The following is a 25,820-nucleotide window of genomic DNA, read 5'->3' as shown; positions in this document are numbered from 1 at the left end:
CGTATAATACATGGCAAAATCCATATCACATGCCATATCACCCTCGACCAATATCATCCATCGTGCCTAAAGGCCCTTGGGCTGATATTGATGTCTCGGGATGATACGACATATGATACGAATTTTGCCATGTATTATTCTCTATATATTACAATGACATTTTTGCTGATACTTATATATGACAAAAATATTTTCCGGTTTGTTCTCATCACATTTATATCAAGTATCAATAGAAACATATGACCTGAAGTCGGATGTAGTTAATTACTTTGTGTTTGTATAACATGGACAGATGTGTCGTGTCAAACAATTGAGATACACATATTTTTGTTTCTAAATTATCTGATTACTTACATACATAGGACTTTAGTATCCAAAAACATGGCTAGTGGACTATTCTTGGTTTGACGTCATAGCTACGGTTAGTACTTTGCTTTAATTGTATGTATAGTATACATTTGTATATGACACAATTATACTATGAACCGTATAATATTTCCTTATATTACACACTTAAACATTTCATTTAAGGGTACCATGGTGTTATACACATACAATGTAGATCTAACCATTTATCTCCAGTATCACATCCAGCTGTAATGATTTGCAAACCGTTTACAGTTATATTTTTTTAGCCGAGTAGGGGTTGTACATGTTAGTACCGTGTAGAGAATTTTTGAGTGATATATACATTTTCGCTTTTGATAAATCATAATCGACAAAATATAAGTGTACGTGAAAAGGTATATTTGAGTTTTGCATCTGTTACAATAATAACCGCCAGCATATTGTGTATACCTTAACCAATGAAAATTGCGACATTTTACACCCTCGAAAATATTCCGCTATACGGTATATTGAAACACGCAAATTAAACGTGTCAACTTTAATATTTGTATTTGTATTTTCTTTATAATGTCAAAATGGTTTATATGCAATGTTGGTTTTGTGCATATATATAAATATACATATTACAATGATTTTAACTTGTACTTTTAAAGAATGAGAAAATATATTCCAGTTTGTTCTCATGACATTTATATCAAGTATCAATAGAAACATATGACCTCAAGACGGATGTAGTTAAGTGCTTTGTTTTGTGTATAACACTGATGGATGTGGTTTGTGTGTAATTTGAGATACACATATTTATTTCTAAATTAACTGATTACTTAAATACATTGTTCTTTAGTATCCAATGATGGACTATTCTTGCTTTAAAATCAAAGCTTAGGTTAGAAATTTGCTCAACTTAAATGAAGATTATATGTGACGATTCTACAATAAGCCGTGCAATATTTCCTTACATTGCACACTTAAAACACTTGAGGTACGGGGAAATAAAGGTTATACATTTGTATCTAATTCATTTTCATCATACACAATGTGATGTGTAAATCTGAATAATTAAGTGATCAATTCAGTTCCAATGATTATTTGTATACACTTTATATCATTTTTTTTTTTTTTATATATTTTACTTTAATGCTAGAATGGTACATGGTTGGACAACCCTAACACATGTTTATTTTTAAATGTCTGTAGTGTGTTTGGTTGCTTGCTGTTTATCATATTTGTTTGTTTGTAGCTTTTGCATATAAATCAAAATGTCATCACTGTTTCTCATCTGATTTGTTTACGTTGATGATGTTTCATGAAGCATGGCTGAACCCTTTATAGTGTGCTCATTGTGAAGTAGTAGTTTTGGTCATCGTTGAAGGGTGTGCAGTAACTTATTATATAGTTACTTACTCACTTGGTCTACATGGTCTGTGGTTGTTGGTTGTCTCATCGTTATTCATACCATATCTCCGTGTTTAAGTTAATTTACATTATATAAGTATACAGTCATGACAGTACAATATTAGCAAATGCGTGTTGTCTAATTGTTGATAGTTGTCAGACTTTTGTTAAAAATAAGCAGCCATGACGGTGATGTGAATACAATTGCCAATGCTGAAATGTTACGTCTGCTCTTCCTACATGTACATGATGTATAATTTAATTGTTATTGAACTGAGTTAAACTAAAGTAAAATCAGGAAATCCTTACAATTTGAGATGTTTATGGCACCAAAAAAGTCTCTTTAAAAATGTCTCAATAAGTTGCATGCCATAAGTTTCATTGCACATTGCTATTATACTTTCGATAATGATTTTTCTATACATCTAACATCTTTCATGATAACAGACAGCTTTAATAATGGGTATTCTAATATGAAGTGCTTCTTTCGCTTCGTACACACCACTGTGATAAAATGCTCTATATATCTATACTTAGCGCAGACTCCGTGGTGTACATAATAATGGCTGTTACAATATACTTCCCACGTGAATCCACGTATTGAAACCTATTTGCAAACCATTGCCGATCTGATTGTTTTAAAAATTGCAATTAAAAAAAAAACATTTTTCGGATGCGTAATAAAAAGAATTAATGCACAAGACGTCGGAGAAACCAACAAAATAAAAAAATAAAATAAAATTTCGCAAAAGTCTATAAATGTTTTTGGCGCATTTAATCATTTCAAAACATGACGTCATATAAATGAAAACGCTGAAGTTGAAGGTTTTCTGTTACGTGAACCATTGAAATGTTGTCTTACCATTGTATTAAAATTGATTATCAAAGTAGGTTTTGTTTGATTTTCTATTCTATTGTATTATTCGCATATTTACTGATTTCTGCAAGCCAATATTGCGGCTCCTCAGTTACAAAATGTCAACTTTGGATTTGGCAGTAGCTATAAAACCAGGTTCAATCCACCATTTTCTACATTAGAAAATGTCTGTACCAAGTCAGGAATATGACAGTTGTTATCCATTCGTTTGATGTGTTTGGTCTTTTAATTTTGCCTTTTGATTTTGGACTTTCCTTTTTGAATTTTCCTCGGAGTTCAGTATTTTTGTGTTTTTACTTTTTAAGGTGGCTCGTGGGTACAAAAATTTTAGCAAAAAAGTAACCCTTTATTTTTTCATTACAAATTTTATTTATTACACTTCTAGTTATTACTTTATGATATTGTACAAAAATCATTCAAAAAAATCAATTCGGTTTGGATCCAGATGACTTTTAAAATGTGTATATCATTGAAAAAGCTCCAAATTATCTCCCTTTGGAGCAACAATGCCATTTTTTGGCATCGAATTTGAAATTTCTTTTTTTAACTCATCGGTGACCTATATTTTTTATTATTGTTTTCAAATAAGCTGTACATAAACTAAAATTCATGGAAGCCATATATTATTTGAAATTTACACATGACCTGGGCCGTGATATTCGAATTTTATCCTGAGCGTTAGCGAGGGATAAAATAAATTATTTCTTAATTATCCATGAATTATTTCTTAATTATTCATGAATTATTTCTTAATTATTCATGAATTATTTCTAAATTATTCATGAATTATTTCTTAATTATCCATGAATTATTTCTTAATTATCCATGAATTATTTCTTAATTAGAACGTGAAGGTCAATACAGGAAACAAAATATAAAGATATGAAAGACGAAACAAATGCATGCATTTTTCCAGAATATAATGCAAACTTAGAGCATAAATATTGCGATTAGTTTGTGCAATTTGCATAAGTCATCCGGTTGTAGAAATTGGGATTTGCAAAGGTTTATCATTGGGGAATAGTGTACATTACCAAATACTATACAATAGTCCAGCTTTAAAATGAATATTCAAATAAAAGATGAAGATATACACTTTTAACCAACTTCTAATCACAGTCAAATATTTGTATCCAAAGCAAACACAAATGCAGCAACAATCTTATGGTGACCTGGCAGTCAGCGTTCTTAGGTTCACGTATTGCTTTTCTTTTCAATAAAAAGATACTTGTACATGTATTGTTTAATATGTTTGACTAGTATAAAATGCCAGATTCAGAATGAACAGTGATTCAGAAGATTATTAATAAATACATGTACATGTTTTGTTTTGTACATGTAAACTGTATATATATTTAGACTCTTATAAGTACAACAAGCAGTCATCATTTGACACTAACCAACGACAAGGCCAGGGCTATAGAGCCAATTAAGGTTGTTAAACTTCAATATGACATCATGCCAATAGTGACGGACTGCGACAAATACTCATAATGTCGTTTAAAGCCTCCTGGTGGTACATGACATGTAGCTAACTCTAAACAATAGCAGTGCCAGCATAGACATTCTCGTTAAATTCGAATTCTTGTTTTAAATGAATAATAATCCAAGATATTCATGAATTCAGATAGGATGCACTTAGTATTAATATTGACTGAAACTATGAATTTTCCTTAATCCAATTTACTATTCTAAATGAATTATAACTATCCAAGGTATTTCATGGAATTCAGATACATGTATGATGCACTATTAATATTTCCAGAAGATTATGAATTCTTTATTTCAAATGAATCATTATCAAATGTATTGCTATTCCATTGTATTCACTGTCATCAAATAGGGTAGTCTTTCTTACACATGTAACAAATTGCAAGTTTACTGTTTCTTTAACGCACAATTCTCTTCTTTTCCAATCCAATCTGAACATCCCATCAGCTGACATCATGAAAAAATGTTGTTCACAAGCCCTTAGTATGCCATTTCCAAACGGGAAAGCAAATATTTAGTAACACCAAGTTATGACTTAATCCACTGTTTCACAATTTGCAGCTATGATAGTTCCTTAGTAACATCCTATATCATGTATCTATACTTCCTTTAGTCTATGCTGGCTTCATAATCTGTTACAATTCTACAAAAAAAAATAAACATTAAGAATAAATTTACTGAAACTAGTTTAATATCAAGAATATTCTATATGACAACATATTTTATATTAATTTGATTTCAGTTATTTACCCATGTTAATGTTGATTAATCAATACTTAGATAAATTGTAAAATCGAGATTTTATACAAATATTCAAAATACATGAACCAGAATACAACTTTGTCCTGTTGTTTCATTTTTTCATGATTTTCAATCACAACTTTTAATTATGAAATTATCAATAATTTGAAGAGAACATTTAAAATTTGTGAACATCATTATAACATCATCTTCAATACCCTTGATAGTTTAATATACATCCCTCAAGGCAAAAAAACTGTTGTGTCTAAATCTGTTTATTACATATTAAATGTATGATATATGAAGTACTGAGTATTACCTTTTCAGTGTTAACGTTCTGATTATTACCTATTCTTAACCAATATCACATTAACACATGCAGTTCATTGCAGTTATGGTCATGAATTCATGTTCAGTAAATATATTATTATAATTGTTTATTTTAAAGCATTTTTTTTTTAACTGAAATTAATTATGAGACATACCTTGGAGTTATCTAAGTCAATTTTGTGACATGTCTACATATATATTCTTTGTATTGATTTTCTCCACATGCTGAATGTTAAACATAAAATGATATCTGATTATATAAATAAAATATCTATCATTTGGGAAAGGAAAAAAAAACTGAAGTCAGATGTGAATGAGCATGATGAAAGGAGATGTGGGATATATATCAATGAACCAGCAACCCAACAATAGAATAACCAAAACACAATTTAAAACAATTTAAAACATGTAGAAAATATTCCTGATGAATAGAAGTCCTTTAATGGTGGAATAAAATTTAAAAAACACACTTACATGTTAAAACTAAACAATGCTTGATAACATTTATGAACATGTAACATATGTGTTGATGTGGATGGCCATTCATGCCAATTCCACAACATGATTTAAAGGAGATGTTGGGTATTTACCAAGAGACATCATCCGAAAAACCAAAACTAGTAAAAAGGCAGTAAATGAATTCTGACTAACCATGCTAAAAGGCACACTTTATAAAAAAATATATGAGTTCACATGAAAATATATAGTTTTATAGGCCATTTCAAATGGATTGATAATATATGAGACATCTCAGTGTGTGCCATGTGCAGACTCCTCCCTCTACTTTATAAGTATAACATGATGAATTATTTATAGATCTTTAATTTAGTCATGGTTATACATTATTTTGAGAAAAGATGCAACCTCCACAACACTTATTAAATATGAATTGATGAGTGACATGCAACAATTAACTAATTCTGTTTAAATAACTGATCTAAAATGGCAACTGTTATGACTCTGTGCATTGTTTCAAGAACATTAATTTAAAAATATTGTTTTATATTGATGATTTATATTGATTTGAACCATCTCATAATTATAAATATTCGCTTTCATTGCTTAATCTTATAAAATATATTCATGTTTTGTTGTCCAGGACTTAATTTTTTGAAAAATATTTAAAAAATGCATTCTTGATTAATAAATCAATAAATCTTTTATAACATTTTTTATATGAGTATTTGTCCAAATAACTATGAAGTTTCTTGAAAGGCTATGTTTTCCTATGACGCCGTCGATGTAAGGCGTCAATGAAAAAAATATAAAAGCCTTTCAAGACATCATATTTATTTGGTCTATATAAATATTTGCTTTGTAGTAAAATCATAGTTCAAATAGTTATGACACTTGCAATGCTATTTTTTTTACTGGGACGCCTTCCTACGACAAAGGACAGATTAAAATGCAGAGGCAGGCGTCACAGAATTATTTCTTTTTAAATAGCCTTGCAAAACGTCATAATTATTTGGACTAGTAAAGATCCCCCCCCTGAAAAGTCATGAAAGTATAACTTCAATTTTATAATATAATATATAATTAATATAAAGCAATTATTTTACACCCCCTACAAGGGTGTGCGGCACATCTTAACCACTACCTGACATGTTAGGGATTACATTAAGACAATGAGCAGGTGTGTATTCATCCAATTTTAAAAAGGGGGGACGGGGGCTCCCAACCCAGCATATACAATAAGGGGATGTCAGTATACATATAGGAAGGGGGTCCAATCTCAGCAAATTTGTTTTGCAAGCCCAAATTCTAACTTTGCACTATGCACGAGTGAGGTGATATAGAAAGTCGATTTATACATCTGTAGGCACAAATAATGTAACATTTGTGAACATTTTACTTCTGATTGACATGATTTAAAATAGTTTTCATTTCTACTCACTGATTGCAATTTTTAGCTAAGCTTATATTTTACTGTATGGATTGAAGACACTAGTTTTTTTAGTTTTTATTAGTATGATTGTTTTTTTTAGTTAGGATTTTTAATAGAGTAGAAATCGGTTTTTATTAATTGCACTTATAATTTTTGCAAGTTTATTTTTATCGTTAATTTTCAATATAATTATGTTGAAATAAAACTACATTGTCGTCTGCTTAGATTAGTTAAAGATAACAGTATTTTCCAAAGAATGTATTACTGTGAAGAAAGTTAATGGTTAATCTTAACGGTATTCCTAAATTTTATGACACCTTCAGTAGGTCAGTCCAGTCATTTAGAGTTCAAGTAAAAATCGTTTGCACGTGCAGCTGTGGCTATTTAATTAAATACTTTGTTTTGATCATCTCTGGGAATCAGGTTAAGTTAGTGTGAAATTTTATGTCTACTGGTCAGACGTAAATAGTTATCAAAAGTACCAGGATTATAATTTTATACGCCAGACGCGCGTTTCGTCTACATAAGACTCATCAGTGACGCTCAGATCAAAATAGTTAAAAAGCCAAACAAATACAAAGTTGAAGAGCATTGAGGACCCAAAATTCCAAAAAGTTGTGCCAGATAAACAACAGGTAAACAGATCGTCTAAATCATGTGATAAGTTAACATCGAAAACAATGTTGTGAAATTGTATTACGAAAATGATTGTATATATTGTAACTATTGGATTATAACGTAGTTATTAGCAAACATTCGTTAGTTATATGATATGGATATAATAATGCTATTGGTATAACGTTATCGTCGAACTCCCAAATTCCAAATCGTCGAATTTTATGTGAAACAATTTATTCCACTGCACATTTCAAATCGTCTCCGCAACATTTTGGTAGCAGAGCGTGGTTCAAGGAACTTTAATCGTAATCGTATTGTGAGGAAATGAGTAATTGGGAACTGGAAATCGAGGTAGCGGACAGCGAGGGAGACAAATTGGACGAATCTGTAATTCCTAAACCGGACGAAAGTTTACAATTAGAAGATCTGAAGAAGGAAAAAGCGAAAGCGAAATCGGCATTCACAAAAACTAGACATTCATTATTGCAAATTCTTGAAGAAGATTTTCCGGATCGTGAGGAAATAAAAGTAATTCAAGAGAAACTGATAAATGCAGATGAACAAGCGATGGATATTATGGGGAATTTATACGACAAATACAAGCATAAAAATGACATTCAAAATGTGATGAAAACAACAAAAGAAATGGAAAAATTAGAAGACGAATTCACAGACGCAGAAAATGAGTGCCGTGATTATTTGATCGAGAGCAAGGTTGGGTAAAGCGTTGGTTCCAGTGTATCTAGAATTTCGAAACGAGACAATGTAAATTCCGAAAATAAAGTGGAAAATAAACTTGTAACTTCAGAAAAGGAAGTTAAACCAGAATTTGAACAAACTACGAAAGAAGAAAATAAAAACTCAGAATTAGGAAGCGACATGTGGAAACAATTAAAAAGAGTTTCAATACCGATATTTAAAGGAAATAAAAGAAACTATCAGAGCTGGAAAGCTGCATTTCTAGCATGTATCGACCAAGCACCAGCGACAAAGGAATATAAATTATTACAACTAAGACAATTTGTGGAAGGTGAAGCATTACAAGTTTTTGAAAATTTAGGACATTCAGCACTTGCGTATGATGCCGCAAAGAAGCGCTTAGAAAGAAAGTATGGAGGACAACGAAGACAAATAACCCTGTATATAGAAGAAATTAAAAACTTTAAACCTATGAAGGTATCGCTAAAGACATAGAACATTTTGCAGATTTACTGGATATAGCAGTTGTGAACTTGAAAGAAGCAGGTCGTTTCGAGGAGCTAAAGAACGGTTCTTTGTACAACAAATTGCAGCGAAATATGACAGAATCTATGTTGTCGAGGTATCATCGTTGGATATTCGATAGCGGAAAAACAGAGTCAGTCGAATGTCTACGTGAGTGGATTTTACAGGAAGCAGAGTTTCAAACAATAGCCTCAGAAACAATACATGGATTAAGTGCAAACACTAGTAGCAATACACAGCGGAATTATAAAGGAAATCGTAGGGATGGATTAAGAACTTTTTTGGAGAATTGCAAAATGAAAGCTATACCGGAAATAGGATGTGCAAGTGTTGTAACGGTAATCATGGAGTCTGGAAGTGTGATGAATTTCGGAAAGTAACCGTTAACAAGAGATGGGATACCGCGAAACGTTTACAGTTGTGTTATCGTTGCTTAGGACATGATCACATAGGCAGACAGTGTCCGAGAAGTAGAGCATGTAACTTGGATGGATGCAAAGAAGTACACAACAGACCTTTACATAGAGATACACAATCGTTCAGTGAGCCAAAAGTTCCAGTGAGAACCGAATCGAAAGCAAAACAGAACTATGTTGCTGAAAAGTAGGAAAATACAGACGTTGTCACTGAGGGAAAGAGTCGGGATCGCACAATGATTGGCCGAGACAGAAAATCAAACTTCTACGGGTGCGGGAATTCTCGCTACATTGAAGACCCATTGGTTTCCTTCGGCTGTTGTCTGCTCTATGGTCGGGTGGTTGTCGCTTTGACATATTCACCAATTCCTTTCTCAATTTTATTCGTTGCGCTTAGAACAGTTCCTGTCATATTGAAAAATGGAAACCATACCGTTAGTGTTAATGCATTACTGGATGACGCAAGTACGAGAACGTATATCAACGTTGATGATGCCGCCGAATTCGGACTTCAAGGACAAGGTCAGAAAGTGACAGTTAATGTGTTAAATGACAATGTTGAAACATTTGAAACTATGCCAGTCGAGGTAAGACTTCAAAGTCACAATGGTCAGACAGACGCCAAAGTAGTCGCATTCACTACTAACCGTGTAACCGGAAGTTTACAGCCAGTTGACTGGAGACAACACGCTTTGAAATGGGACCATCTAGCAGGGAATAAATTTCCGAATCTAGAAAAGAGACCTACCGTTGATATGTTGATCGGACTGGACTATCCGGATCTACATTATTCTTCTAGAAATATACGTGGTAAGCCTGGAGAGCCAATTGTTAGACACTGTTAGGTTGGACGTGCAACGGAGATCCGAATAGCGGACAGGATCAGACATTATTTAACCGAAATTCTTTTGCTCGTGGACAAGAGAATCGAAATAATTTAGATAACATTGCTAGGAAATTTTTGGAAATCGAAAATGTCAAAACACCAAGCGAAAACGTATTTCTAAGCAGTGATCAGCAAAAAGCGTTGTCAAAGGTAGAGCAATCTTTGGAATTTAAGGATGGACACTACGAAGTTAAAGTACCGTGGAAAGACGACACACCTTCATTACCGAACAATTATAATATGGCATTAAGTAGATTAGCAAATACAGAAAAAAGATAAAAAAAAAAGACCCGAGTATTGCTAAAGTTTATACACAAACAATAGAGAAATATATTGAGAAAGGATATGTTCGCAAAGTGTCGACAAAGGAGACTGTTGCAGGAAAATGGTATTTGCCGCATTTTCCAAGACTTTCCGGACAAGGAAACAACTAAAACGAGGACTGTATTTGATGCGTCCGCAAAATTGCAGGGGATTTCGCTAAATGACACTATTCATCAAGGTCCAAAGTTACAGCAAGATTTATTCGATGTACTATTACGCTTCAGAAAGTACCCCGTTGCACTTGTTTGTGACATTGCTGAAATGTATTTGAGAATTAAAATTGCACCAGACGACAGGCCGTATCACAGATTTTTATGGCGCGCAATGAACACTGAACAAGTACCAGAGGAATATGAATTCAAAAGTGTTGTTTTTGGAGTAAATTCGTCTCCATTTTAAGCTCAGTTTGTTTCTAGAAAACTTGCCGAAATGACAAAATATTCATATCCACGAGCCGCCGAAACAGTTCTAAAATCTACATACATGGACGATAGTATGGACTCCGTAATCAACGATGAACAAGGCATCGAACTTTATAATCAGCTATCTCAGTTATGGGCAAAGGCAGGGATGTATGCACGGAAATGGCTATCGAATTCAAAGGCAGTTTTACAAAGCATTCCAGAAGAAGATCGCGCGTCACAAGTCGATCTCGATGAGGGATATTTACCAGCAGTGAAAACTCTAGGAGCTATATGGCAGGCAGACAATGACATATTCACGTTTAAAGCTAACCCACCGGCAGAGGATTTTAAATTTACTAAACGAAACATTCTAAGCAAAGTTGCTAAGTAATTCGATCCGTTAGGATTTATTGCGCCGTACACAATAACAGGAAAACTACTACTACAAGAAATGTGGACAGCAGGGTTAGACTGGGACGACTAGTTAGACGAAGAACTGGTTGAAAAATCTAGAGAGTGGTTCCGAGAACTTGACGAACTATGTTGTATTGAAATACTGAGATGTTTGCAATTAAACGAAGACATTGTTTCGACGAGTTTACACACATTTAGTGACGCTTCTCAGGAGGCTTATGGCTCAGTAACATATGCTAGAAACGAGCATACGAGTGGAATGATATCTACTAGAATAATAGCAGCGAAATCGAGAGTTGCTCCTTTAACATCAGTCAGCATTCCAAGACTTGAGTTAATGGCCGCAGTTTTAGGATTAAGATTAGCACTTTCGGTTAAAAACGCATTAGAAGTGGAAGAGGATAATATGACATTCTGCTCAGACAGTATGAACGTTTTGCATTGGATTAGAGGCAGAAGTAGAGAATGTATGCCATTTGTAGCGAATCGAATTGGAGAAAGTCATACGTCATCGCATCCTTAACAATGGCGACATGTGCCAACAAAAGTTAATCCGGCAGATTTAGTATCTAGAGGACGAACCGTTAAACAGTTACAGTCGGACGTAATTTGGTGGAATGGACGGGAATTCCTACAAGATTAGGAACCGCAATGGCCGGACACTTATATCCAGATAGAAAACATACGTGATACCGAACTTATGTGTCAACAGAAAACAAGCGATAACTTAACTAATTGTACTACACTGAAAAGTATTCTAACTACATGTAGTGATTCAGATTGGCGTCTAGATCCCGTACGTTATTCGAGTTTTGTAAGACTAGTTCGTGTTCAAGCGTATGTGCACAGATTTATTGACAATTGCAGACTAGAGCAAAAAAAAAAGTCGTCAAGGAAGTTTATCTACCGTCGAGTATGCAGATGCCGAATCGGAAGCAATAAAAAATGCACAAAGAGAGGCATTTTCAGACGAATACAACTTATGAAAAGTAAAGTTTACCGAAAACAAGCAAATTATTAGGATTACAACCGCGAATTGAGAAAAAATGGATTAATAAGATGCGATGGACGTTTAGAGTTCGCCGATTTTCTATCATTCGATGCAAGATATCCGATTATATTACCACAAAAGAATTGGGTCACGAAGCTTATTGTGAAACGCTATCACGAACTTGGAAAACATGTTAGTGGGACAAATCAAACATGTTCAGCATTATCGTCACTATTTTGGATTATTTCAGGGAGAGAAGAAATAAGAGAATATGAACATTAGTGTTTTACGTGTCGTAAGAAGAAAGCTAAAGTTGCCGAGCAAGTGATGGCTCCATTACCGGAAATTCATTTCAAAACACCTGCACATGCTTTCGCTCGTACAGCAGATGATTTTGGTGGACCGTTCATAACAGTTCAGGGCAGAGGAAAACGACGTCAGAAAAGATACTTATGTCTATTTACATGTTTAGCGTCACGCGCAGTGCATTTGGAAGTAGCATTTGGATTAGATACGGAATCATTTCTAAAAGCATTTTTTCGGATGATGAACAGGCGAGGTCTTCCGAAAGAGATAATTTCAGACAATGGAACTAATTTTGTAGGAGCAAATAGAGAACTGAAAGAACTAGTTGCGCTTTAAGACAAGGATAACATACATAATTCAATTAGTAACCAAGGAATTAAGTGGCATTTCAACCCACCGTTAGCTCCGCATTTTGGTGGTATTCACGAGACAATGATAAAATCGGCAAAAAGGGCTATTTATGCAATATTAGGAAATGCAGACATTAATGATGAGGAGCTTTTAACAGCATTTACCGAAGCTGAAGCACTGATAAATTCGAGACCGCTTACGTACCAGTCTGCTGATCCGAAAGATGATACACCTTTAACAACGAATCACTTCTTGCTCGGACAATTAGGTGGTCATTTCGCTCCAGAAACCGTTGATATTTTAACCCGAGAAAACGATGGAGAACAATTCAGGAATTAATTAGACATTTTTGGAAACGTTGGATTAGAGAATGATTTCCAGGACTTAACAAGCGCGACTAGTGGACTTAAACGAAAAGGGATATAAAAACCGATGATATTGTACTTGTGATGAATCCGAACGTTCAGAGAGGACATAGGCCGCTTGGCAGAATAATCGAAGTTTTCCCTGGCAAAGCTAGGCATGTTCGGGTTGCAAAAGTATCACTTGGACAAACTGTATTAATGAAACCAATTACAAAACTGTGTCCGTTAGACCTCGAAACCTCCGAAAATGACAGTGATAAATAATTGAAGTAATGTGGACATATATTTTCATTTCATTTTAGACAGTTAAATATTTTGAAATAGTTTTAGATTTGACAATTTTGAACTTAGATCAAAGACAGTTTTATATCGTTTAATTATTTGTTTTGTTTGATTGGCTTAGAGCAATCAAGAGGGGGAGAATGGATTGAAGACAATAGTTTTTTTAGTTTTTATTAGTATGATTGGTTTTTTTAGTTAGGATTTTTAATAGAGTAAAAATCGGTTTTTATTAATTGCACTTATAATTTTTGCAAGTTTATTTTTATCGTTAATTTTCTATATAATTATGTTGAAATAAAGCTACATTTTCGTCTGCTTAGATTAGTTAAAGATAACAGTGTTTTCCAAAGAATGTATTACTGTGTAGAAAGTTAATGGTTAATCTTAACGGTATTCCTAGATTTTATGACACCTTCAGTAGGTCAGTCTAGTCATTTAGAGTTCAAGTAAAAATCGTTTGCACGTGCAGCTGTGGCTATATAATTACATACTTTGTTTTGATCATCTCTGGGAATCAGGTTAAGTTAGTGTGAAATTTTATGTCTACTGGTCAGACGTAAACAGATCGTCTTAATCATGCGATAAATTAACATCGAAAACAATGTTGTGAAATTGTATTACGAAAATGATTGTATATATTGTAACTATTGGATTAAAACGTAGTTATTAGCAAACATTCGTTAGTTATATGATATGGATATAATAATGCTATTGGTATAACGTTATTGTCGAACCCCCAAATCCCAAATCGTCGAACTTTATATGAAACAATTTATTCCACTGCACATTTTAAATCGTCTCCGCAACACTGTAGATTTCCTTCTAATATGTCTACGATTTTGTGAAAATGCAATTTGTCGAACCGCTGCCGACATAAATGCAACAAAATGGGGAGGGTTCGGTAACGTAAAATCGTTCACGGGTGAATTATTATTTTCCGTTTTTAATAAAACTTAAAGGATCTGAACAATTATCAAAGGAAATAAAGGCAACAGTAGTATACCGCTGTTCAAAACTCATAAATCCATGGACAAAAAACTAAATGTCCGTAATGGATAGTAATTAAAATGAAACCAGATTTATTATGCTGAATACATGTAATATATGTAAATTAGTAATATTCTTTAAATTTACTTCATGTACACCGATGAAACATTTTAAAATTAAATGTTCAAACCTTTAAATAAAAAAATTAGTTGAATGAATTCATGATCATTAGCTATCTTCTGCAAACAGATTTAAACTTTATTCTTTAACGAAAGCTTCTGCTCTTAAATAGAGAGTGTCACACAATACAAAAGATGGAAAGTCAATCGAAACAAGACACTTGATTTCCGGCAAAAATGAACGGACAATGCCATGACAATAATTGAACGGAAAACGAAAATAAAAGACACATATACATTATACAACGATCGCAAAGTAGTTAAATAAAGAAACAACAACAAAAGATGATAATTAATTTAATAATGGGTATTTTCACAACTGTGTCATCAATACGTGACACTTTCAAATACATTTATACATTTATCTTGTCTAAAATATTAAATAAAAAGGTGAACGTGAGACATGTAATTTTTTTTTTACATTCGTTACAGTCACGCTAAAATTTGTGTATTAAAACAAGTAACGACTGTATTAGCATATTAAATGTTTGTTTAAAACATTTAACGACTCTGACAAACTTTCATAAGTTGTAATAAACATTAAATGACTCTGACAACCTTTAGACAGTTGTAACAAACATTTAACGACTGTTCCAACTCTAAAAACGTCTAAATGACTGTTTGTAACATTTTTTGACTTTCACAACTCGTAAAAAAGTTGGGACAGACATAAATGAACTGTTGCAACGAAATATTACATATTTGACAATCATCACCAGTCTTTGACAGACTTAAACAGTCGTACCACGACTGTTTCTGGTATGGACAGTTGCTTTTTTTCGTCCAGTAGTGCTCGTTACTTCTTTTACCACTTTACGCGTATCTTAACCACTCTTTAATAGCTGACCTTCTGCAAAAGGAAGAGTTTTTTCGACAGTCATTACGTAAAATTGAGATTGGAAATGGGGAATGTGTCAAAGAGACAACAACCAGACCAAATAAAAAACAACAGCAGAAGGTCACCAACAGGTCTTCAATGCACCCAGAGGCGTCCTTCAGCTGGACCCTAAACAAATATATACTAGTTCAGTGATAATGAACGCCATACTAATTTCCAAATTGTACACAAGAAACTAAAATTAAAATAATACAAGACTAACAAAGGCCAGAGGCTTCTGACTTGGGACAGGTGCAAACATGCGGCGGGGTTAAACATGTTTGTGAGATATCAACCCTCCCCCTATACCTCTAACCAATGTAGAAAAGTAAACGCATAACAATACGCACATTAAAATTCAGTTCAAGAGTAAATTTTCAGTATACAGGTGTCTGCTTTACAGTTCTGATCTGAAGCTGAAGTAAGCAGTGAGTGTCCTTTATTTCAGTGTAGAATCAGTGATTTTCGGTACTCCGAGTTGAATACAATTATCAAAGGTTTTGAAAATATTAGATCAAAAACAAAATTCATAATTTAAAATGGAAGGTTTCCGTTATTAAAAAAAGTGATGTTTTAATATTGAATTGGTCCAACAAAGATGAAATATAAGAAGTTGTCATATACATAGTCAATATTTTTTCTCGGAATTAATTCTCATTGATTGATGTTTCATGTATGATCATCACACACAAATAACAAGTTTTCCCAAAAAAAAAAGAAATGAAATAGATGACAATTCTACAATCTATTTTACGATGTCTATCTTACATTCGCTCCAACATATTTTTGTTTTATTTAAACAAATCGTCTGTCATCGTTGTTTTTTTCTTATTTTTTTATTTTCAATATTTGTATCTGTGTTGTTTTATAAAACCTTTATTTTGTGTCAACTAACTTAACATTTTATTTCATCATACATATATGGTTGAAACACACTTTACGAAACTTCTGTGTAACTAACAAGGTACTTAACGATTTAAATTGACAAAGTGGGATTCCAATTAACTGTAACATGAGTAACGTTACATTGCATGTTTTACCCATGGGTGGATGTTACCTTTTTTGCTTGCTAGTTAGACAAGCATAGAAAACATGGCCTGTGTGATATTTTATTTATGTTTTGATATTGAAAATTGCATTACTATTGGAAAAATAAATATGCCTAATACATTGAAGCCTGACCAATCTCGAAAACTGCATTGTTGGAAGTTGATCTTTTAACATTGATATTGTCTGGTTGTTTTTCGCCAGGAAATATCAATCATATTGATGAGTTTTAATGTCATCTAAATGGTAATAAATCCGACCAAGAGGGTAGGTCATGATATGCATAATAGGTTTTAATATTCTTGTCTTGTTATACATTTAAAAAAGCCAAGGGGGAAAGATACCAAATTCATAAATCGAAAATAAAATGACAATGCAATGGCTAATAAGAAAAAAGACAAACAGACACATTATAATAAACAAGACAATTTAATGAAAAGAAAATTAAAGAATAAGCAACACGAGTTCCATCAAAAATTTCGAATGGCTCCAGGTGCTGCAGAAGTGTAAGCAGATCGGAAATATCGTATAAATTGCGAGATATATACTCCGTATGTATGCGCTGCTGGATTGTTGCTACATATATTAATTGAAAAGTTCAAAATTATTTTGAAAGCTGAAATCATCCCTTTTGTCGTACAGTTTTGTTTTTGATCGAACCTCAATGTCAATTTCTAGATGTAAGTCAAGATATGAGGCAGACTTAACATTATCTGTTGTAAACTTTATCTATAAGTAAAATGTTCTGCCTCACGGACAGCAAGTTATATAAAACGTTCTGAAAATGTACAAAATCGGGTTTGTTTAAGTGCACGTAACATTCATTTTTAAATAACTCAAACGAGAAAATACATGTGTTTCGATGCTGACAAAAGAAGGACGAATTTTCATGTTTTCGAATCAGCAACAAATCTTATCTTGTACAAAATACGAATAACATAAAAACTGTAAAGAAAACCATTGTAATGAACATAGATTATGATGCCTGTAAATGTGAGAAGAAAAAAATAACTGTGTCCAGTGAAAGATGTGTCATACATGTACATTCTATTACATTTGCATTAGTAGACTAAACATATGAACTGGACAAAAGGAAAAACAATTGCCACAAAAGACCAGAAACATTTTTTTTTTATTCTTTAAACTGATGAAGAAAGTCATTATATCCCAACATCATATTTTTGGTTTCTGACAACGTCAGTTTCGTTGAAATCTCGTTCTTGAGTTATTTCCAAGCAAATGATAGAAGTGGAAAGTATTTATGAGTTTTTGAAAAAAAGATCGAGGATGGAATACGGAAAATCTCTAAATAAATGGCCAAAAGTATTATCTATAATAGCACACACTGATGTGCTGGTCTAACACTTGAAGTAATCTAAACGAGATCATCTAACGACATATGCGCTTTGACTTAACCCCTGCATATCCATCTTCGTTAATGACGTTTTATATTTCGTTACACAGTTTCCTTAGATAATCTAATAAACTGTGACATTATAACATCTAAATAAATTGCAATGAAGTTTAAAGAATTGATATATATCGGGACATATCATTCAAACATTACTGATTACCTATATAAACAAGTATTTTATTTGTATCTGCTTAGGTGAGTGTTATTCAAGGGAATATCAATTCTACTTGACTGGTTTAGTTTCATAAAAAATTGACATGTTGAAAAAATATGATTTTTTTTGTAAAAACTTGAATAACTTGGTGGGATATATATAGCAGTTTGACTAACACTAATTTGGATCGATAATTATTTTCTACATGTAATAACATACAGTGCACTCGATATTGATAAACATTAACCTGTCTTCACTTGTTTTCACCTAATAAGAAATAAAAACCAAAAAGCAAAGGGAGTACTAGAGGAGGACATCATTTAAAAAAAAATAACTTGCCATTAGTTGATACTATAACCATTGTATTGTCCGAACTGATATATCCGATACATATTTATCCTCATTCAAATAAATTATTATGAGTGAAATCGAGGAAAGTAAAATGGTAACTGTAAGTAAACCTCAAGTATATCTTTTTTTCAGAAATCTTACAATCAGCATGGAAACAAACAGTAGACAGCTTGAGGAGGTAAAATTTGAATATATATATATACTGTGGATTCATTAATATTCGTTGGATACCAATTTTCATGGATTTCGTGGGAACAGGGGAACCACGAATTTAAATGTTCTACGAAATACAAATTTACCAAAGGCACGCATGCAAACTTTTCCAACACAACGAATTTAAATATCCTCGAATATGTGAGTTTTTCGCAATCCACGAAAATTGGTACCCACGAAAATAAATGAATCCACAGTATGTGTTTTTTAACGATTTTCTTTATTATGTATGTTAACAGGAACAAATCTATTTAAAGATAAGAACACACAATGTTTCAAGAAATGCTCCTTATTGTAAAATATAAAAACAATATTTGAATTAATTCGAAGGACAAGGTTGTAATATAATTCTAGGAATCGCACTATTAATGACTGTTTGACAACTAACAGAGGCAAAATAGTGCTGTATAAAGATAGGGTTATGCATTTGGGCTATCTTACCAATGTAAACTTTAACATATTTGCTTATCAACTTCTTATCAATTCTACATGAGGCATTGAAGACTGCGGCCTCTTAGTTGTGTATACATTCCTGAAACAAGATACGTGTATCTTTGTTTGCCATTCTTTTTAATGCAGCAAAGCAATATCAACTCTTTAAATTTGTCTTTTAGTTTGAAATGCGTAATAAAGGTTAGAAAAGTCAAATGTTTTAATACTATTACAACATGAACAAGATGAAAGAGAGCTAGATTTTAGGTACTCTAAAAGATCTTTGGATGTTTTAAGTATGCACCTCTGATTCACGACACCTCTAGAATAGGCAGTTTCAAAATAACTTTAAAGTCCGTCTTCGATTGATGATCAAATAGATGTTAATAATTTAGAAAGAGGTTTCGTTGAGCACTTCGAAGACCCAGCAATATACCGTTCTTTGTGAGGAAATAAATGCAGTGTGGGTATCCAATACAGTGATGAAAGATCCAGTCCATCATCTTTGGTTATAATTCCAAACGAAAATATAACAAACTTATGATTATCTAGGATTTCCTCTTTGAACAGTGTCGTAGGGTATACATTGGGTTTCCAAGTGAATCGTCAATACCTAATTCGTTTATCAAGCAGTTAATGTAAAGAGTTTTACACACCGACACGATGTTGTTTGGGGCTTTGTATGCGGGGACAACAACATATTTCTCATGAAAGTAGGATAAGTGGTTTGCAACAGTAGGGTCTTTAAAGATTGACGTAGCATGGGCATTGAAAGACCCATTCAGATTTTTAATTCTGATTTGTATCAACGACCTCACTGCCTTAATTCACCCGAAAAGAGTATATACGTCTTTATTTCACGTCTAGCCTATTGCCTTGTATAATCTTAGACTGAATCCATCAAAATTTAAAAGTTGTATTTCCTATTGATGGATTTCGGCTCACGCTATGTTGGACCTTTCGATAACACGTTTCGAACGGAAGTGTTATTAACAATGTTGAGGTCACCGGTAATAACGTAGCCACCCGGATGATATGTGAATTGGGAGCTTGGAACAAAACACATGAGTAAATTTAAATTCGGTTTTGTGTAATTAAAAAAAAAATTAACAACAAAAAATAACCAAAAACAACAAAGAAACATTATGCAGTTGCCTTATTACTATGTCAAACCATTTGACCCTAAAAAAAAAGGCTCGTCTATCATTGTGATACGCAGGAAACGAGATTTGTTTTGTATTAAGTGATAGACCCGTATTTACCATTTGCGCATTTTTTAAGTTTATATGGTATGAATGTATTCAGCTATATTTAGCAGGATGAGTTTGATGTTAACGTTGAATACATGTGAACAGTATACTGGCTCCAAGCTACTAAATATGTTATCCTACTCTTCAATTCAGCGTGTATAGCGGGAAGCATGTAACACGTTTTAAGCTTTTTTATTCCCTTAAGTACAGCACAAAATATATACATAATAAATCTTTAGCTACCATACTATTTCGCCTTCTGCAAGGTGTTTAGTTTTTACTATTACTCCTAAATGTTGGACGCTAAGGAATCCAAATAGTTCTGAATAATTTCTCTGATATGCTTAGCTTATATTTGAGATTTTTGTTCAAAAAATATTTTAATGCTGGTTGAACTTTCGATGCAAAAGAAAACAACAACATATCAGGATTCTGTTATATCATGTGATGTCCAATTTAAAAATAATTTGATATATTTCGTGCTTCATTTTATTCCTTACAACAAATGGTGATAATCAAAGTCGTGTCTCTTGTTGTAAAATACATCATCCGCTTTTGAGAAATATTTAGTTTGTTATCCAATTTACCACTTACAAATAAACAAATCATAGATATCAGGACTAAATTTTTGTATAAACACCAGACGCGCGTTTCGTCTACAAAAGACTCATCAGTGAAGCTCGAATCCCCAAAAAATATAAAAGGAAAATAAAGTACGAAGTTGAAGAGCATTGATGACTAAAATGCCTCAAAGTTTTGCTAAATCCAGCTAAGGTAATCTATGCCTAAAGAAGAAAAGACTTAGTAAAAAATTATAAATTTTGTTAACAGTTAATTTATAAATATTACCATATCATTGATAATTCATGTCAGCACAAAAAGTACTGACAACTGGGCTGGTGATACCCTCGGGAAATAAATCTCCAATTTCTGTATTTTATACATCAACTTATAAGAACCATTAAGTTCATTTTGGTTTTGTTTTGTTTTGTTACGCTTTGAGTTCGTTTTGCAATTAACATGTACCCCTCTTTAAGCCTATTTTTCTTTTTTGATAACATAATAAAAAATTAAAAAATCAAAAATCAAAATGCGAAATAAACAAAATACCGGGGCTGCTTAGTACAGAAATTTGAAAAAAATAATGCAAATAGTGATACACGAATAGGATTTGGCACATACGTTCCTTTGGTCGTACTTTATCATGTTAGAGGGAAGGCCAACATGTTTTTGATTTTGTTTCACGGCGGCCATCTTGAATTAAATATTGACATCATTTTGCTCATTACCATCACCTTTGAAAAAATGTACGACAAAACCAACAGCTGAATTTCAAGAACATAATATCAAATTTCAAAATGAGTTTCTTTCATTACACCATTGTCTAAAATCGTCAAATTCTATTGATTCATCGTGATTTTCGTTATTTAAAACTTTCATAAGCAGACATTAGCAAATCAAACAATAAACATGCGTTTACCTGATGGACTAGTCTAGGTTTTGGAGTATCAGAACTTGACAAGAACGATTATCTGGTCCCAGATTATGCAACATCTGCTTCGGAAAAAGCATCTATACAACCACTATCCCGCAATATATCACACACAACCTTAAAACATGCCATATCAATATGTATACCACCGAACAACGAATTTGTTTTCGCCGTATTCATTTGGCCATTCCTATTGAATTTGCTTTGCCAACAGAAATAGCGGCTGGTCTGCTGTTATTATTGGAATATGACCAGGTTTAAAAAACGACACAATATACCTAACCTTATCCATCGAATATTTTATGGTAGCAACTGATTTGCTTGTTGTTAACAAAATGACATTAAGCAGGTAAGACTCCCTTCAACAGTCTTCGTAAAAAATGGAATGATGACCATGATATTTTTTCGGCCGTAATATGTTCACTCTTTAACATAATTTAAGAACTCATACTCGTTTTTGCAAACTCATGAATAGAAAGTCGTGGTTACGTATATTAGTAACATCGTCAGGCAGAATGAGTGGTCCTGGTTATGTTTTAAGTCCTGCACGTTTCATATTCATACAAGCAGCTATGACATGTTTTGCCCAACACAGTAAATCCTTCATTTGACGATTTCATAAGGTCTGTTGTGACTTTCTGACATAAATAACACAAACAAAATGTGCAATCCATTTCCGAACCATCTGCTGAGGAATCTGAAAAGTGAATTATTTTCGCCATTTAAAAACTAAATAACTATTATATAAATTAACACAAGTAATCAGCAATGCAATAATAGAACAATAACGCAAATATAATCTGAGTCATTAATAAATGAAACAGTAGTTATCCGTGGGTTACAAACTAAAACGCCATTGAAACAGGACGATGCACCCAGCCAGTTACCTCTTTAAATGAAAGAATTTGTCAGTTTTGTGATGGAAATACGCTTGATACTGAACAATATGTTTTAATGAACTGTAATTTTAATTCGGACTTGAGAGAGGAACTTTTAAATTCACCCTTTTTATCAAACTTTGTTTCTATAATCTGGAGTGTGGAATCAAAATTTAATCATATTATGATTTGTGATGAAATTCAATTATAAGTAGCTAAAACATTGCATTTGACGTTTAAGAGGAGAAAGATAAATTTATAACTTTTAAAAAACTTAAATTTCTTTTTATTATTTATTAGCATATTATTTAAGATTTTTAAATCAATTATCTTTTTTTTTCTTTTTAATTTTGAAAAATGTTTTTAACTGTGTATATATATAGGAAGATGTGGTGTGAGTGCCAATGAGACAACTCTCCATCCAAATAACAATTTAAAAATTAAACAATTATAGGTTAAAGTACGGCCTTCAACACGGAGCCTTGGCTCACACCGAACAACAAGCTATAAAGGGCCCCAAAATTACTAGTGTTAAACCATTCAAACGGGAAAACCAACGGTCTAATCTATATAAACAAAACGAGAAACGAGAAACACGTATATATTACATTAACAAACGACAACTACTGTACATTAGATTCCTGACTTAGGACAGGTGCAAACATTTGCAGCGGGATTAAACGTTTTAATGGATCCAAACCTTCTCCCTTTTTCTGAAACAATAGCATAACATCACTACATAGAAAAACATACGATAAAATATCAATTGGCAGACTTAACTCAATCAAAAAACGTATGATTACACAATGAACAAATAAATTTGATCTGCGATATCTGAATACAAATGCATGACCAAAAGGCTAACAAACAAATTCAAACACACTGAGAAATATTTAACCAATCAACGTTCACTTTAGAAAAAAACCGGTTTTTTATAATCTTGAAGTTTATACAAATGTTGTAAGAATAAGTGAAAAATTGAAGATATTACAAATAATCAAAGCTGGTATACAGACAAGATCCATATAAATAAAAAATGACAAAAAAGCATTATAAACAGTATCAACAGGTACGAAAATACGATTTGAGAGTACTCGCAGTTACTGACAGCTAGTTAAAAGCCAAAACCAATTAATAGTAAAAAATCATGCATCAGAGACAGACTAAAATCGACTAAAACACATCACAGGGATTTAGTATTTTAACGTCATTAATAGTCAAAGAAGACATGACTTGTGCAATGCCAAAAATAAATGTATCGACAGGTAGTAGTATAGTGAAGAGCGACTTCTATAGAAATAAAGTTAACGTGGCTGTGTCCCCTATACATCTCGCCTCAAAAGATAATGAAATTTAGTTATGTTTTAATTTGCTAATGACAAAATCAATATTAGTGCCAATGTGAACTATATTCAGAGATCTAATTACAATATTGGTACGATAACCCTAACTTATAAGTTTGTTTAAAGGTTCGATGAGTTTACAAGGATCACATAGTGATTTCCTCGCTTTAAGTACTATATTACCATAAAATTTAGGATGTGAAATACAATTTTTAATAAGCTTTCTACAGGTATAGCCAAATTTACTAATCAAATCTTTGTATCTATGAAAGAATTTAGTAAAAGTTTTAAGTAATTTATGGTATCGAAATCCCTGACACAACAATTTACCAGTGATACATGGATTACGTTCGTTAAAATCTATGACATCAGAACACACACGGGCAAACCGAACGAGTTGCGATATATAAACACCGTATGATGGAGCCAAAGGCACATCGCCGTCTAAAAAAGGAAAATAAACAATAGGAAATGAAAAATCGTCTCTTTTGTCGTAAATTTTAGTGTGAAGTTTCCCGTTTGAAATTGAAATGTCTAAATCTAGAAAAGGACAACTGCTGCTGTTTATGTTAGATTTAGTTAAAGTAAGTTCGTTTGGGTAAATTTCTGAAGTATATTTAGAGAACTCTGGATTATTCAACGAAAAAATATCATATATTTTTGAATGTATCAACCAAATGTAACAATGATGGGTCTTTACTGAGTTTGGTCATAAACTGAGATTCATAGCAATATAGAAATAAATCTGCTATTAAAGGGGCACAGTTGGTGCCCATAGGAATATCTACTACCTGGCGATACACTTTATCACCGAAACGTACATAAATGTTATCAAGCAGAAAGTTTAAAGCTTCAATCATATCCTCACATTTCCAGTATGTGTATCTAGCATACTTTCCTTTTTCGTTACAGAAAAAGGCCTTAAACGAGTTACAGCAAATAAAATTACAATTAGATTTTTCGAAAGACCATTTTATCAAATACAAAAACTTTTTCTTTATAAGATTGTGTGGAAGTGTAGTGTACAGAGTAGCAAAATCATAACTGTCAACAGAATTGTAAGGACCATTGAAAGCATGTATTTTATCTAAAACCTCTAAAGAATTTTTAACACTCTAACAATAATTAATACCATTATTTTCATTAGCTTTATTACAAAAGTTAATAACCAGTTCTTTGATAGAAGTAAGGGAGGTGGTTAGAAGTAATGATAGATTAGTAGTAGAACACTTACTCGAAGCGGAGATGAAACGGAATTTAAATGTTTTTTTGTGTAATTTCGGTAACCAGTACATGGTAGGGACTTTCAAATGTTCGGAATATGCTTTAAGCTGCATTATTTGCTGCCTTGTCTGCCAGTACGAACACAAACCGCTCTGCGAGTACCTTGAGTTTGTTTTTTATTCTAGAAATGGGTATATCATGGTTCCTATTATTAATTTCAGAATTGTTTTCTAAATGAGATATTCGAATATCAACAGTATTCATAATTTTATTCAAATAACTGTCTAAAGATTTTTTATCGGATTTTTCACGTTTGCACCAATTTTTA

At 32.6% G+C, this 25,820-nt stretch overlaps 1 protein-coding gene across 1 annotated transcript in view; it reads left to right on the top strand.

Annotated features, from left to right (window-relative positions):
* The first annotated feature begins 258 nt into the window (after window positions 1-258).
* The window catches only part of LOC134700081 (ankyrin repeat domain-containing protein 6-like), a 45,816-nt gene continuing 20,254 nt past the window's right edge, over window positions 259-25,820 (top strand). The window contains exons 1-2 of the mRNA XM_063561452.1: window positions 259-421; window positions 18,793-18,838. Of these exons, the coding sequence (XP_063417522.1) occupies window positions 18,809-18,838 (30 nt within the window). The 5' untranslated portion in view covers window positions 259-421; window positions 18,793-18,808. The remainder of the gene's footprint in view (window positions 422-18,792; window positions 18,839-25,820) is intronic.

This window comes from Mytilus trossulus, unplaced genomic scaffold (genome assembly GCF_036588685.1).
Source record: "Mytilus trossulus isolate FHL-02 unplaced genomic scaffold, PNRI_Mtr1.1.1.hap1 h1tg000122l__unscaffolded, whole genome shotgun sequence".
Classification (NCBI taxonomy): Eukaryota; Metazoa; Mollusca; class Bivalvia; order Mytilida; family Mytilidae; genus Mytilus; species Mytilus trossulus.
The sequence above is the reverse complement of the archived record's forward strand: the minus strand, read 5'-3'. Positions and strand labels throughout refer to the sequence as shown.